At 47.1% G+C, this 17,245-nt stretch overlaps 1 protein-coding gene across 5 annotated transcripts in view; it reads right to left on the reverse strand.

Moving 5' to 3' along the window:
- The window catches only part of AGBL5 (AGBL carboxypeptidase 5), a 98,964-nt gene that overhangs the window by 8,827 nt on the left and 72,892 nt on the right, over positions 1-17,245 (reverse strand). For all 5 annotated transcript variants that reach the window (XM_069728559.1, XM_069728561.1, XM_069728558.1 and 2 more), the window contains 10 exons: positions 13,458-13,700; positions 13,205-13,376; positions 12,914-13,080; positions 12,349-12,529; positions 12,091-12,269; positions 11,441-12,008; positions 9,984-10,153; positions 9,739-9,874; positions 9,282-9,472; positions 8,950-9,128 (listed from right to left, as the gene is read on the reverse strand). In XM_069728559.1, the coding sequence (XP_069584660.1) occupies positions 8,950-9,128; positions 9,282-9,472; positions 9,739-9,874; positions 9,984-10,153; positions 11,441-12,008; positions 12,091-12,269; positions 12,349-12,529; positions 12,914-13,080; positions 13,205-13,376; positions 13,458-13,657 (2,143 nt within the window). In that variant the 5' untranslated portion in view covers positions 13,658-13,700. The remainder of the gene's footprint in view (positions 1-8,949; positions 9,129-9,281; positions 9,473-9,738; positions 9,875-9,983; positions 10,154-11,440; positions 12,009-12,090; positions 12,270-12,348; positions 12,530-12,913; positions 13,081-13,204; positions 13,377-13,457; positions 13,701-17,245) is intronic.

Below are 17,245 nucleotides of genomic sequence, written 5' to 3' on the forward strand. Positions count from 1 at the left end.
GTGATGTCACCACTCATGTAATCAACAAGGACTGAATCCGCGCTGGAATCGGATGGGTAAGTAATGCTCAGCTTGCCATTTTACACATCACTGAGCTTGCCAGCTAACATTTCAGGAGAGGGGACGAGCCTTTTAACGAAGCTTCATCTTGTACGGAGAGCGGTAGGATCTAGGATGGACAATGAGAAGAGAAACGGCAAGAAGGCGACATAATAACCCATCAGTCAACAATCCTCCATCTGCCTTGAGAACAAATATACAGTCAGTGTAAGGACACAGGACCATTAGGAGCCGGGTCCACCACCGATGGAGACTCTCTCTACAATGAACGTATATCAGATATTCATGACTGGTGGATTGCGTGTATATATAGAAAATTACAAGGTCTTTTCATATTTTTTTTTCCTCTGAACTCACTTTATCCCCCACATGGGGGGAAACCACAGTGAATCAATTTATAATAATGTGGCCTAAGCTCTTGTTTTCCCTGTATAAAGGAGGGCATTTCTGGTTGTTTGCCATTACTATATACACTTCTCAAAAACAAAGGGAACACTAAAATCCCACATCCTAGATATCTGAATGAATTTTTCCTGTTGCAAATTTTTATTCATAGCATAGTGGTATGTGTTCAGAACAATAAAACATAATTATCACTGTAAATCAAAACGAATATCCCATGGAGGTCTGGATTTGGAATGATACTCAAAATCAAAGTGGAAAATCAAATTACAGGCTGATCCAACTTCAGTGGAAATGCCTCATGCCAAGGAAAAGATGCTCAGTATTGTGTGTGGCCTCCACGTGCCTGTATGACCTCCCTACTGTACATTGCCTGGGCATGCTCCTGATGAGGCGGCAGATGGTCTCCTGAGGGATCTCCTCCCAGACCTGGACTAAAGCATCCACCAACTCCTGTACAGTCTGTGGTGCAACGTGACGCTGGTGGATGGTGCGACACATGATGTCCCAGATGTGTTCAACCGGATTCAGGTCTGGGGAACGGACGGGCCAGTCCATAGCTTCAATGACTTCATCTTGCAGGAACTGCTGACACTCTCCAGTCACATGAGATCTGGCATTGTCCTGCATTAGGAGGAACCCAGGGCCAACCGCACCAGCATATGGTCTCACAAGGGGTCTGAGGACCTCATCTTGGTACCTAAAGGCAGTCAGGCTACCTCTGGCGAGCACATGGAGGGCTCTGCGGCCCTCCAAAGAAATGCCACCCCACACCATTACTGACCCGCTGCCAAACTGGCATGCTGAAGGATGTTGCAGGCAGCAGATCGCTCTCCACGGCGTCTCCCGACTGTCACATGTGCTCAGTGTGAACCGGCTTTCATCTGTGAAGAGCACAGGGCGCCAGTGGCAAATTTGCCAATCCTGGTGTTCTGTGGAAAATGCCAAGCATCCTGCACGGTGTTGGGCTGTGAGCACAACCCCCATCTGTGGACGTTGGACACTCAGACCATCCTCATGGAGTCGGTTTCTAACAGTTTGTGCAGACACATGCACATTTGTGGCCTGCTGGAGGTCATTTTGCAGGGCTCTGGCAGTGCTCCTCCTGTTCCTCCTTGCACAAAGGCTGAGGTAGCGGTCCTGCTGTTGGGTTGTTGCCCTCCTATGGCCCCCTCCATGTCTCCTGGTGTACTGGCCTGTCTCCTGGTAGCACCTCCAGCCTCTGGACACTAAGCTGCCAAACACAGCAAACCTTCTTGCCACAGCTTGCATTGATGTGCCATCTTGGATGAGCTGCACTAACTGAGCCACTTGTGTGGATTGTAGAGTCCATGTCATGCTACCACGAGTGTGAAAGCACAGCCAACATTCAAAAGTGACCTAAACATCAGCCAGAAAGCATTGGTACTGAGATGTGGTCTGTGGTCCCCACCTGCAGAACCACTTCTTTATTGAGGGTGTCTTGATATTTGCCAATAATGTCCATCTGTTGTCTATTCCATTTGCACCACAGCATGTGAAATTGATTGTCAATCAGTGTTGCTTCCTAAGTGGACAGTTTGATTTAACAGAAGTTTGATTTACTTGGAGTTATATTATGTTGTTTAAGTGTTCCCTTTATTTTTTTGAGCAGTGCAGAATAATATTTACTGCTATGACAATTAGATCCCTGGTGGGAAAATTTCTCGACCCCTGAAGGGTCACCAAATAAAAACAATAGTATGAGAAAGCAACAAGTGAGTGAACCTGTCCCCTAACTTCTCTAACGGTCAGACCACCCCAAAACACGTGGAGGGGACCTGCTGCCTCTGACCCGCACCGAGGACACTATTACGATGTCCGATCCTCTGTGCACTGCCAGGGGTAGGGGGGTGTAACCCATGAGTGATCTCTCGTTTGATGAAGAAATCAACCATTTTTTACAATTCTTATCAAGTTAACGCCCACATCAGATTCCCAAAACATGCTATAATTTTGGCATGAAATGGCTGTACGAGATACTGATTCTGCCCTTAGAAACCGCACTCGATAATAGCTCATAGAAAATGGGTATGTTCCACCTAAATTATAAACCTGGGGTGAAGATAGAACAGAATCTGCAAATAACCAGAAAGGTCGTTTCGGAGATATTGTGGAGATGGCGGGGAGACTAGAGGAGTCTGATGAGGCTTCACCGGCCACTCTCGGGCAACGAGGATGAGCAGCCGGGGACCCACCTGTCCAAAAGCTTGTAAAAGTACAAGTCTCGCTGAAAAGATTCCTAGCAGAGATCCTACAGAGTGTGCCCATGTTGTTTGGGCAGCATGGATTACCTGTCAGGTTCCCGGAGACTGTGATATAATGGCGCCAGTAATGTAGATCACACTTCATCCTGTCCTAGTCATGTGTCAGGCTGAGGACATAAAGCTCCCGGAGACCAGGGTCTCATCTGACAGAAGAGCTGGCTCACACACGTCCCACATGGAGACTGACGAACACTTAGGACAATGAAGCTGATGATATGACACGCGCCAATTTGTCACAATCCCATAGGACCTCATTAAGAGCTTCTTCTGCTACTACACTGAAAATGAGTAATATTCCACTGTATGACCGTAAAAGACACCATATTAATAAGTATAGCCAGGGCTGTGGAGTCAGTAAGCCAAACCACCAACTCTACAGCCCTGCGTATAACACTACATCATCCACATACAATAAGAGCTTGCCCACTCTCCCATCACAAAAAATATATATATATATATCCCCAAATCATTGGAAAAGTGTGAGCCCAATCTGTAACATGCCCCTGCACCCTCTCAAGTGCACCCAGGTAAAGGATGGAGCGATCAGGGAAACCTAAGGACACTTGGAGGAACAAAACCAGAGACATCCCCACGCAACGACGGTAAATCTCCCTTGTTTCATCTTGCTGACAAAACTTTCACTACCAATTCGACATCTGGTTGTTAAACTGGGGCCTATGAGAATCAATTAAGGTTTCTGTTTTTTTTTTTGGTTTTTTTTTTAGCCAAGAGTGATAGCTGGATTTGGGTATTTTTTTCATCCAATAGGTGATTTAGGATCTAGTGCAGGAGTGAAGTGGCCATGCTGAATCCAGCTTTCCTCACCATAAGTCCGGGATCACACATGCGAGAAACGCGGCCGAATCTCGCATGTTAATACCCGGCACTGCTGTCGTCATTTAGGAGTGGAGCGTGCGGCCGCACAGCAATACATGGAGCTGCACTCTCTGCTCCTGAGTGCCGGGTATTAACATGCGAGACTCGGCCGTGTTTCTCGCATGTGTGATCTCGGCCTAACTGTGCAACTCACAACCAAGAGCTGTGCTGGTAACGTTCGGCACACCATCCATGTAAATATGGTGTTGTGAAGCCACGGGGCAGCTGCAGTTTACAAAGGCGCCAGTTCTTTCATGTCCTAAAGGATAGAGGCAAAGCTGCCATGTTTCTTAAATTAACTTATTGCCCGGGTCATGCACAAAGCCGCAAGTTCAAAACCAAGCCAAGATTGTCCGAACGATGGAGTGACAACCAAGGAAAAACTGCAAAAAAGAAGCGGACTTGCACGCTGATGTTGCGGAAGACTGAAATAGAAATAAGGGTCACTATCCAAATTAAGCGAGCACCCAGTGTAGGTCAGCCCAGAGAGAAGATCCCTGCCATGAAACATGAAGAAGGCTCGAGTGGTGTTGGTAGAAGACCAGCATGTCACTGCCTGACATTATTGTGCTCTGAGGTGACCTCCTGCCAAAGAGAAGCCAGGGACACAAGTTCTCGGGTTATTTTGTCACACACTTTTTACCACAGTTGGAGACGATGACTTGGCCATTCTCCTGTGGGAGATCCGGTGCATGAAAAGCAGCATTACAATTCACCAATTTCATAATTCCCTGAAATGTCAGGTACACAGTATCGGAGCAGGCAGAGCTGTCCTACAGCATCCTTCAGGTTTACTGGCAGCGATGCCAATCTTCTCCATGTCAGATGTGTTTTTTTTTATTCACAAGCTTGATGTGATTCACTAAACATCTTTAAATTTTGATCCATCTCCCAAAAGGTAATTCTCCAGGAGGGATTGGAACCAAAACACTCTCACGTGGCAGACTTATTGTAGCATTGCTTTAGGGTTTGGATTTGAAGGCCGGCTTGGGCCCTACCCCAAATTGTCCTCCTCACTACATATATTCAGAGCCAGAGTGATTCACACCTCTGCAGACTGCCACGCAATGTTTCCTCCCCATATCTACAGTACAAGCAGTGTGATCTGCACTCCCTGAAGGCTTGGATACTTTCCTCCGTCTCCGTACTCTGATCTGCTTGAAAAAAAAAAAATCCCCAAAAAAAAAAACAAACCTCCTTTCCTTCCTTGGATGTAAAACATTAAAAAGGAAAGCAAGGAGCAAACACAGGCCGGTACGGTGTAGGAGCCAGCAGCATCGCCATTTATATACAAGATGCACACACTTTACAGAAAAAGCATTATTATGGACTGTCACGATATGGTATGAAATATCATATAAGTAGTTTCTCTTGCTAGCAGGCTGTGGGCTAAAAAAGCCCCCCTTCCCTTTCACTCAGCCAAGAGCTTCCCTTTCCAAGGGATGGGGGAAGAAGAGTTTATTACCTCTAGCTCGGAGAGCAAAGGTATTTACGACATCCCTGCAGTGGAAAGTGACCGGCTAGAACTGGATTCTAAGTCTCTAGAATTCATGGAAGTTCTTTGTTTTGTTTTTGTAAGATATTACGCAAACCGTTTACGTTAAGAACACGAAAATATATATTCTTAATCTCCCTCGGTGGATCTACCCATCCCTCTAAACACAGGCTTCTAACTCCATCTGGTAAAGAAGTAGGGATTTCTCTGTAAATATGTATCCCAGATAGGACATATTTGATCTCATTAGAATGCCCACGTTAATCCGAGATGAATGCTGGGTTTGTTATGACTATGACATGTTTTGTAGCGGAGTTATAGAAATTAGATATAGGTTAGGGTAAAATTAGTTAACTGAAGAGGTAGGAGGGACGAGGTGATCCAACCCCTTTCTGAGATGTCACAGGCTGAAGCTATAACTGTCTGCCAAGATCCCCAGCTCAGTCTTCTTGTCTTTTTCTGGAGAGCCCTGAGCACGTCCAATGAACTGGGACGTATGGAAATTCCACTAGCCGGGTTGCCTGCAATGCAATGAACTGAGAACATGTGAGTGTTATCTTTTCTCCTTTAATCCCCTTTATGTTATAATTATTAGGGCAGTGAGAATCTGGAATTGCTTGCCTGAGGAGGTGGTGATGGCGAACTCAGTCGAGGGGTTCAAGAGAGGCCTGGATGTCTTCCTGGAGCAGAACAATATTGTATCATACAATTATTAGGTTCTGTAGAAGGATGTAGATCTGGGGATTTATTATGATGGAATATAGGCTGAACTGGATGGACAAATGTCTTTTTTCGGCCTTACTAACTATGTTACTATGTTACCTTGTACATATTTGCAATTGTCTCATTTGTAACATCTTTGTAAAATATTTGGATAAAGCACTGCCTAAATTTTGTGGAGTATATTATTTCATGCCAGTTCTTTCTCCATGCTCTAAAAACGTACCCTAAGTCTTCTGCAGGGAATTACGCTACTGTGTTGGGTTAGCTTCGGACCCGTTTAATCGAAGCTGGTGGCAGCGACCGTGTGCAGACTTTTGGGTGATGCTGTAGTGACTGCGGCGTTGATAATTATTGTTCCTGCCTGAGTGGGAGTAGTTTATCGCATCGCTGCAGCATGCCCAATAGCCAGTACATAGCAGGCAGCCTGTCTGGCGACTAATTACCCAGGGTGCAGTACCACATCTGACCTGAGAGTAAGGGGGGCGCCAGAGAGCTGCAAGTGTTGAGTGGAACTGTAAGCGGGATATACATAAATCCCTGCAGTTCGTGGTATATTGAAGAGCAGTGGGATACCTAGAATAAGCCCCTGCTGTAAACTAAGAGGTCAATAGCCTTGTGGGTGTTTCATCACATTGTGGAGTGGAGGGATAACTAAGATAAGCCCCCCTGCACATGTGATAGCCGTCTGTTGGCCTAAAGTCACCCCGATCTGTGACGTAGGGGTGACGGGCACGGTGTGAATTGTGACAAATTGGTGGCAGCGGTCAGGGAATCCTGACATGGACTTTGGACATCTTGGCACCAAGTAACCTTTTCAGTCAATGGCCATCCAAATAAATTGTGTTGCCTGCGTTATAATGACATGACTTGTCCTCCAGAGGAAAGGAAAGCTCTTCACATTGGCTAAAAGAAGAGGATCCTGAACAAAGGACTCTCCTCAATTATCTCTCTGAAGGGGTAAATGAAAAAAAAAAAATGTACACATTTATTAATTACAGTAGCCACAAATGTCTTATTTTGGGATTCTGGGGACCACCTGTAAGGAGATCAATAATGTTTAACCCCTTAGTGACCGCCAATACGTCTTTTAACTGACCTGAGATATAAGAGAATAGCCTCCCCATACAGATGACAATCCAGCAGCTGTTGGTTGTACACTATAGCTGACAACTTGCTGCATCAGCCACGATCAGTGTTTGCACCATCCAAATCTATTTAACCCCTTAGATGCTGCTGTCAATAGTGACTACATCATTATAAACGGTTAACAGACTGTGGGGGCTTCTTCTTTATCCCAATTGGTGGTCTCAGATCATGATTGCATGGTCCTGATGTTTGTCATGGAAATTCATGACCAAATAGCGGCCTTAGAGTCTGTCAGCTCTAGTAACCTGTTCAGAAGTTAGTGACATTTAGGTGATAAAAATACACATTTTCATTTTTCACATGCCACTTTGCATTAATTCCTGAAAATCACCCGAAGGGTTAACAAACGACCTGACTGCAGTTTTCAATATGTCAGGGGGTGCTGTTTTTTAAATGGTATCACTTGTGGGGATTTCCCTATATATAGGACCCCCAAATTCACTTCAAACATGGATAGGTCTCTAAAAAAATACATTTTGTAAATTTCCTTGAAAAAAATTTAAATTGTTGCTACATTTTTAATCCTCCTAAAATGCTAACAAAATAAAATAACATTTTGCAAATGGTGCTGTTGTAAAGCAGACATGTGGGAAATGTTATTTATTAATGTTTTGCTGTGGTATGACTATCGGGATTAAAGGGATAATCATTCAAAGTTTGAAAATTGCTAATTTTTTAACATTTTTTTCAAATTTCTGATATTTTTTATAAATAAACATAAAGCATATCAACCTAAATTTACCATCATCATAAAGTATAATGTGTCACGAAAAAACAATCTCAAAATCACTGGGCTTTGTTGAAGCGTTGCAGAGATATTACCACATAAAGTGACACTGGTCAGATTTCAAAAATTTGGCTCCGTCACTAAGGGGTTAAAGTCAAACTTTCTTTGGAACATATATATGTGTGGGGTACCACAATGGGTACGGACAAGAGCCCATATTCCTATGCAGGAACAAAGAAAAATTCCAAATAAAAGGGGCCTGTGTTCTCATCACAAACTACTTCACCGCCATCTTAATCTTCCTGTGCTCTTCTCATTCTAACGCTGCTCTACTGGTGAAATGTGCGTGTTAATTTTTTTACACAGATATACAAGAATGAGATGTAAAGTACTTGAAGCGACACAGAGGCAGCGTGTATCATCAGCCTGAGCTCATTTATTATTGACGGTTATACAGACAACAGTTATTACATTACACTTATTAGTCACTCACAGGGCACATTTCCAGGGCCACTTATGGTCAAGTGTTAGTCGTTCTGAGCTCTGACATGATACACACAGGATGACACAAACACATGCAGTATTATCATGACAACGCCCGCTATCTGCAGGGCACATACACACAAGCAAGTGTGGATCCCAGAGGAGGTAAATAAGGACACTTCACCATACAAAAACAAAAGCTCCACAACAAAACTTCATTCAAGTATGTCAGGAAATAACAAATAACTGCAAATGGTAAAAAAGGAAAAAAAACAGCAGAACACGGACATAAAAAAAAACACACACGAACGTGAAAGAAGCCACGTTAGATTCTGAGGAGAAAATGTGAGACGCTCCCTCTGATACAGATGAGTGGCTGCAAGGCTGAGATATCTGGGGTCAGCGCCTAACAGCAGACACTCCTGTAAACATGTACCCTTATAGGAGGGTAAAACGGAGGATGGCTTAACTGAGAATCTTCATGTAGGGAAAGGCTCATGGTGCAGCTTTTGGGAGCGATCTCTCAGACATCATAGCTTGCTGTGCTCTGAGGAGACATGTCCAGACCATCAACCCCAGCGCGCAGGTTACACTGATGTCTGTGCGTTTACCCGACTGAAGACCTGGTCAAATCACTAAATGGAAGCAGCTGATGGCACAGGGAGGTCTTCACCTCTGCTCGGCCCAACAACGCCAGATGTATCCTAAGCGGGCGAGGACAGGATGCCAGCAATGTGCAGAGCTCAGCTTACCTCGCACTGGACCCAGAAGCTTGTGACCACCTCCCTTTGGGGGGCTCTGGCCGCAGATGAAGGTGAAGCTGGGGGAGGGTCTGGTCTGGGGAGAGTTTTGTTGGCTGCTGCCGCTGCTGGTGCCATTGCTGAAACTCCTCGCTCGGCTCAAGTTCTCCGAAAATGAGGATGAGGCAAAACTGGAGATAAAAAAAAACATGAAAAGAAAAATGGAGAATCTGACGAGAAGAACCAAGAACGGAAACACAAACACAATGATGGCAGCCCCAGAGCCTAGGGACAACAGAGAGACAACCCCTTTATTGCCTGGGGGTTTGACACGGGCATCCTACCTGCTGGGCTTTGGTGGGGTCTTGATGCCCTTCTTCCGGGACCCTCCGATAGTGATGGCTTTGGAGTTTCGGACGTGTTTCAAGATCCACGCCCGCAGGTTGGAGAGTCCGCTGTACTCTGACAGGACGAGTCGAGGCCACGGGTTACAATCTTCTATATCCAGAAGAGCAACCGCAACTGCTCTGCCAACCTGGAAGAAAGAGGGCGATTAATCATCTGTAGACATTGCGACTTATGACGGCTGCTCACCAACAAGCCAGGACCTGATCACCAAGGTGAGGACACCACACAACATTGCTGCTGCTGCTCACATAACAGTATCCCATAATGCTGTGATGGGGACGGTGCCCGAGGACTTCATCCAGTGATCCCGATGCCACCTCTGAGCCATAAATCACACAGGACATGGGCATAGACTGGCACATCACTGGGACAACAGCTGATAATGAGGATTACCTGCTCGAATATGTCAGTGGTGAACTTGGGTGGGAAGGCAGGCGGTGGGGGAGGGGTGGCTCTCCCGCTGTCGTGGCATGCACCAGGGATGGTGTTGACGCAGCGGCCGGTGTTATAATTGCACTCCAGCGTATAGCTGAAACAAGAACATCGCATAAGCGTCAAGTGCCACAGACACAACCGGGGCCCCAACACCGACCAAGGGCCACAGCATCACAATGACCACACTGCAGCCGCCTTCTTACCTGCGAATGATCCCTGTGGCTTTGTGAATGGACACACGACCGCTGCCCTCCTTGGACTGACCGTCTCGCTTGTCCTTCGCGTACATGTTCTTCTCAGAGAAATTACAGCCCATAAAATCGAAGTGAGCGGAATTCAGAGAGATGAGCTTAGGATACAGGAGGTTCTCCACCTGCAGAAAGGATGGTACGGGGCATGATAGCACCTCTATTCCTGTACACGGGGGGCGGCATTATAGCACCCATCTTTCTGTACGGGTATGGGGGGGGGGGGGAGGTTTGGGTTAACGGCATGAATGCGCCTCTACTCATGTGCATGGGGTCGGCATCATAGCATCCCCATTCCTGTACATGGGGGAATAATAGCGCCTCTAGTCCTGTACATGGGGGAACGGCATTATAGTGCCAATATTACTGTACGTGGAAAGCGGCATTATAGTGCCCATACTCCAGTAAATGGGGGGGGGGGGAATCAGCATTATAGTGCCCATACTCCTGTACATGGGAGGGGGGTGGGCAGCATTATAATGACCATATTCCTGTACATGACGGGCATTATAGTGCCTGCATCATTGTACATAGAGGACAGTATTGTAGCAGTTATATTCTTGTACAGAGGGCAGTATTATAGTAGTTATATTCTTGTACATAGGGGCAGTATTATAGTAGTTATATTCTTGTACTGAGGGGCTGTATTATAGTAGTTATATTCTTGTACATAGGAGCAGTATTATAGTAGTTATATTCTTGTATATAGGGAGCAGTATTATAGTAGTTATATTCTTGTATATAGGGAGCAGTATTATAGTAGTTATATTCTTGTACATAGGGGTAGTATTATAGTAGTTATATTCTTGTACATAGGAGCAGTATTATAGTAGTTATATTCTTGTACATAGGGGCAGTATTACAGTAGTTATATTCTTGTACATAGGGGCAGTATTATAGTAGTTATATTCTTGTACATAGGAGCAGTATTATAGTAGTTATATTCTTGTACATAGAAGCAGTATTATAGTAGTTATATTCTTGTACATAGGAGCAGTATTATAGTAGTTATATTCTTGTACATAGAAGCAGTATTATAGTAGTTATATTCTTGTACATAGGGGCAGTATTATAGTAGTTATATTCTTGTACAGAGGGGCAGTATTATAGTAGTTATATTCTTGTACTGAGGGGCTGTATTATAGTAGCTATATTCCTGTACATAGGGGGCAGTATTATAGTAGTTATATTCTTGTATATAGGGGCAATATTATAGCAGTAATATTCTTGTACATAGGGGCAGTATTACAGTAGTTATATTCTTGTACATAGGGGCAGTATCATAGTAGTTATATTCTTGTACATAGGAGCAGTATTATAGTAGATATATTCTTGTACATAGGGGCAGTATTATAGTAGTTACATTCTTGTACATAGGGGCAGTATTATAGTAGTTATATTATTGCTCTCACCTGGTCGTTCTCGTCGGTGAAGCAGTTCCCATACATGAAGCATCCTCTCTTAGATGCGTGGCCATGTAGATCCACATAGAAGGCAATTCCGCTTTCCTGAGGGGGTATAGATAATGTTGGGTCCTTGCTGCTGTCACCAACTAGGAGGCACTCACAACTGTCACACACTTCAGCCTTGAGATCCGGCCCCAAGGCCCACATGTGTTTTTCCCTGATGAAATCCTCATGCTCCGGTAAGAAGGTGGTTTCCTGTGCGAGGCCCTGGGATCCGGCGTGTGGACCCTTCTGGCCCATACTGTTTATCAGGTTGTTAGTCTTCTCCAGGTCAGATAAGTCATTTTCATGGGGGTGCTGTGGCTGTGGAGGGGAATGATTGGAAGTCTTTGGTCGCAGTGCTGGGTTGGTAGGGGGAAGGGGTACAGAATTTCTCCAGTCTGGATCGCTGGCACGGACGCGGTTGTGGACATGGTGGTAGAGGAGAACGGACTTGGCTCCATAGACAGATGGGTGAAGCTCGAAGTCTGGGGCGAGGTACTGCCGATTCAGGTTTACTCCGCGGGTGTCTGTCCTATGAAACGATAGAAGAGCCTGTGACATGAATATAAGAGTGGGCCATCATCCTAGCAGGGGGTCCATCACACAATGCTCACCTGTAATGCCCTCGCACCACCCCATCGGGATTCAGCATGGGGATGAGCTTGAAGACGTACATGCGCCTCAGCATTGCCGCTCGCGGGTCGTCCCGTCTCAGGATAAACTCTAAGAAGCCATTAAACACGAAGCTGGAGGGGGTCTCGCCTGGGTGAACACGACTGCTCAGGAAGAACACCTGTGAATGGTGGGACAGCAGTGAGCATCTGGCGGTCCACTGTGCTAAAGTGAGGACAGACTGGCAAACTGACGCTCACCTTCTTCCCGGAGAAGCGGAACGGACGAGGACAGGAGCGGTCCGGGAACAGCTTGTCCAGTCTGGGCTCGCGTTCCTCCATTATCCCATGGCAGGAGCTGATGGTAAGAAGGTCGATACGAAGCCCCTCCAGGGAGTGGCACAGCAGCTCCCGCTGGTAATAGATGGAGTGTGGGGGACTACTGCACACAGTAAATAAAGGGGTTCTTAAAGGGACACGTCATGTGTATGCAAATGTAACGCATCTCTGCATAAGGGGCAACATGTACAACTGTCCCACCCACAAGACCTTCAAACCCCTATGTCCCCCTCCCCAGTGCCCCAGCTTCCCAGCACCCCCGCCGTACCCCTTGGTTGCCCCTCCATCATTTCAGACTTGTCCTCCCATTCCCTCAGTTGCCTACATAGATGTATGGAGGCGTATCTCTATATACCCCCTTCCCATGTGAACCTCATTGGCAATAACCAGATGCACCAGAGTCTAGGAATGACGTGAATAACCCTTATTACATGTGTTACTATGGTGACTGACATGACCTCGCCCTTAGCTATAGGTGGTCGGTTACCTCCCGGGAGACATGAGTCGGCTGTCGCTGAATCGGTCGTCCAGTCCAGCCAGCAACTCCTGACTCTCCTCATAGGAGAAGGGAAAGCAGAAGGAGAAGTAGGTGGTGGCTACGCGGCAGTCCAGGAAGCGGTGGACAAACGACAGGACAAACTGGTTCTCCACCATCTGTAAGGAGAAAGCGGAAATCAGAGGTGCCCCCAGAGGAGACCCGGAGGATGTCACGGCCCTGCCGGCTAGGTCTGACTCGAGGAATATTGAGTGGGGTGTGGAGGGCACGAGATGCAAGTACCTGGAAGGTGGGTCGGTCGCGGACACGCTCCCAACGTGAGCGGATGGGCACAGTGCGAACGAATGGTGCCATCCCCTGGCCGTACAGCTTGCTCTGCTTGTTCATGTTCATGATGTTGATTTTGATTTGCTTCCCCGGTGTGCCGCCCCTCACGCTGAAGAAAAACCAAGACCTGCGAGGAGATGGAGGGTGAAGATAATGGGAAGTCTGCCCAGAACCCCTATTATCACCCAGCGCCCTCCGCATCACCCACCTGTTCCCATTTTCATACTCTGTGTCCGCGCAGTCCGGCCTTGTCCACACATTGAACTCATAGTCGGGGGCAGGAGCGCTCCCGCCATTACCGCTTGGCGTGTCACCATCTCCATCTGTCCGCTCCACCTTCTCCACACGAGCCAAATTACCGGAATCAAACTTGGAGCTGAATAGAAGCCCCCCGCAGCGGACCTCCATCACCACAGGATGGCACCAGAGAGGAGGCTCATCCTCTGAGACCCTGCAAAGCAGGCAAGAGACATGTGACAAGCCGGAAACCAGGAGAGACCACAAAACACAACACCGGAGATACCGACTGTCTACAGCCGCTCTGCTAATGCATTGTGTCCTAAGGACTCAATCTGAGCGAGGAGAACAGGAGAGATCCTGGACCCCACAGCTCATGCCTCCCATTACTACCCCCTCCTATCGCTCCCAACCGACTATAAACACCCAAAATCTTGCCCACCTCAAATCCGTGCCCATAAATCCCACCCCCCTGCCCCCTCTCTCTGGATCACTATGGAATGCCAGCTCCATGTGCAATAAACTCCATGTGATTCACGACCTCTTTACCTCTCGTAATCTTTTCTTTCTGGGCATCACTGAAACATGGCTGACACCCTCTGACACAGCTTCCCCCGCTGCACTATGTTACGGTGGCCTCCACTTCACCTACATTCCTCGCACTGGCAACAAACATGGTGGAGGAGTGGGCCTTCTCCTTTCTTCCAACTGTACCTTTAACCCAATCCCACCTCTACCCTCCCTTCTTTTGAAGTCCACACTGTCCGCATCTACTCCCCCTACAACCTCCAAATGGCCGTCATATACCGACCTCCGGGCCCGACGACTGCCTTTATTGACCAATTCTCCACCTGGCTCCTTCACTTTCTCTCTGCTGACATTCCCAACATCATCATGGGCGATTTCAACATCCCCATTGACACCCACCAGTCAGCAGCCTCCAAACTCCTGTCCCTTACTTCATCCTTTGGACTTACTCAGTGGTCCTCCTCAGCCACCCACACAGACGGACACACATTAGACCTCGTCTTCACCTGTTTCTGCTCCCTAACTTCACATCCTCCCCTCTCCCTCTATCTGAGCACCATCTACTCACTTTCTCATCCCTGTCCTCCTCACCCATCATCCATGTCCAGCAACATGCGCACCCACGCAGGAACCTCGCACACCTAGACACCCACACACTCTCTGACTCTATCCTACCACTAGCATCCATATCCTCACTCCACGACACAGACACTGCCACTGCTTTCTACAATGCCACTTTTGCATCAGCTATTGACACGGTCGCCCCTGTCATGCATAGCAGAGTGCGACAAATCAATAGACAACCCTGGCACAACACCACCACTAAAAAGCTTCGGCAAGTATCAAAAATTGCAGAACCCTTTCGCAAGATGATTTCACTGCACTCAAACAAGCAACACTGGCATTCAAATTAGTTCTCACCTCTGCTAAACAGGCCTACTTCACAACCCTCCTATCTTCCTTATCCCACAACACCAAACAGTTGTTCAACACTAACTCCCCCCTCCGCCCACCACTGCCCCCTCCGAGTTTCCTAATCATTGCCGAGGACTTTGCCACGCACTTCAAAAATAAGATCGACCAAACAAGGCAAATCTTCGTTGTCAAACCACCACAACCCCTTTGTACACACCAGACCAATGCCCAAACCCCATAACTTCCCTCTACAAAATCACTGAAGAGGAGCTTGCTCATCTCTCCAAATCACACCTCACCACTTGTGCACTTGACCCCATCCCACCTCCTCCCCAGTCTCACCACCACACTAATCCCATCCCTAACCCATCTCTTCAACCTATCACTAACTTCTGGTACCTTCCCCACTGCTTTCAAACATGCCACAATCACACCTATCCTCAAAAAGCTATCCCTTGACCCAAGTGCTATGTCCAGCTAGCGCCCCATATCTTTGCTCCCATTTGCATCCAAACTCCTTGAGCAGCACGTCCATGCTGAACTTTCCCCTCACTTTGCATCTCTCTCTTCAACAACCCACAATCTGGCTTACGTCCCCACCATTCCACTGAGACTGCCCTGACCAAAATTACTAACGACTTACTTACAGCCAAAAGCTAACAGACAATTCTCTATAATCCTCCTTCTAGACCTGTCCTCTGCCTTCGACACAGTTGACCAGTGCCTCTGACTACAGATCCCCTCTTGCTTTGGGGTCAAAGACCTCGCTCTATCTTGGATCTCCTCATACCTTACGAACCGCACATTTAGCGTTTCCTACTCCCATACTACCTCTTCATCTCGCCCCCTCTCTGTTGGTGTCCCTCAAGGCTCTGTCCTTGGGCCCTTACTCTTCTCAATCTACACACTCGGCCTGGGACAACTCATAAGGTCCTATAGCTTCCAGTACCATCTATATGCTGATGACACTCAGATCTACCTCTCAAGCCAAGATGTCACGTCTCCGCTCTCCAGAATCCCAGAGTGTCTATCAGCCATATCCTCCTTCTCCTCCGAAAACTCAATGTAGACAAATCTGAACTAATTATCTTTCCTCCATCTCGCATATCTTCCCTACCTGATCTATCAAAATAAATGAAATCACACTTTGCCCTGACCCCAAAATCCGATGCCTCGGAGTAACCCTGGACTCTGCCCTGTCCATCAAACCGCACATCCAAGCTCTTGCCACACCCTGTCGCCTCCAGCTCAAAAATAGTTTCAGAATCCGTCCTTTCCTCAACCCTCACTCTACCAAAATTCTTGTGCATGCCCTCATCATCTCCCACCTCGACTACTGCAACATCCTCCTCTGTGGCCTACCTTCTAACACTCTCGCACCCCTCCAGTCCATCCTTAACTCTGCTGCCCGACTAATTAATCTCTCTCCTCGCTACACTCCTGCTCCCCTGTTTGCAAATCCCTTCACTGGCTCCCAATTTCCCCAGCATATCCAGTTTAAACTACTAACCCTGACCTACAAAGCCACCCATAACCTGTCTCCTCCGTGTATTTCCAAACTAATCTCTCAATATCTTCCCTCGCATAATCTCTGGTCCTCCCAAAACCTCCTTCTCTCCTCCACGCTTATTCGCTCCTCACCCAATCGCCTCCAAGACTTCTCCCGAATATCCCCGTCATGATCTGTACTTTTTTCCCTGTCCTGTATTTTGTATAATATGTCATGATGTGATGCGACTTCTCTTTCGTTGTATTTACTGTACTGTCACGATTCCCCTGACCGCTATCACCAATTGGTCAGGATTCCCACCGTGACCGTCACCCCTACGTCACGGATTGAGGTGACTTTAGGCCAACAGACGGCTATCACATGTGCAGGGGGGCTTATCTTAGTTATCCCTCCACTCCACGATGTGATGAAAGAACACACACAGGGCTATTGACCTCTTAGTTTACAGCAGGGGCTTATTCTAGGTATCCCACTGCTTTTCTATATACCACGAACTGCAGGGATTTATGTATACCCCGCTTACAGTTCCACTTAACACTTGCAGCTCTCTGGCGCCCCCTTACTCTCAGGTCAGATTAGGTACTGCACCCTGGGTAATTAGTCGCCAGAAAAGCTGCCTGCTATGTACTGGCTATTGGGCACGCTGCAGCGACGCGATAACTACTCCCACTCAGGCAGGAACAATAATTATCAACGCCGCAGTCACTGCAGCATCACTCAACAGTCTGCACACGGTATCGCCGCCACCAGCTTCGATTAAACGGGTCCGAAGCTAACCCAACACAACAGTAACAGTAGCGTATTTT

Source organism: Ranitomeya imitator, chromosome 5 (assembly GCF_032444005.1).
Source record: "Ranitomeya imitator isolate aRanImi1 chromosome 5, aRanImi1.pri, whole genome shotgun sequence".
Taxonomy (NCBI): domain Eukaryota; kingdom Metazoa; phylum Chordata; class Amphibia; order Anura; family Dendrobatidae; genus Ranitomeya; species Ranitomeya imitator.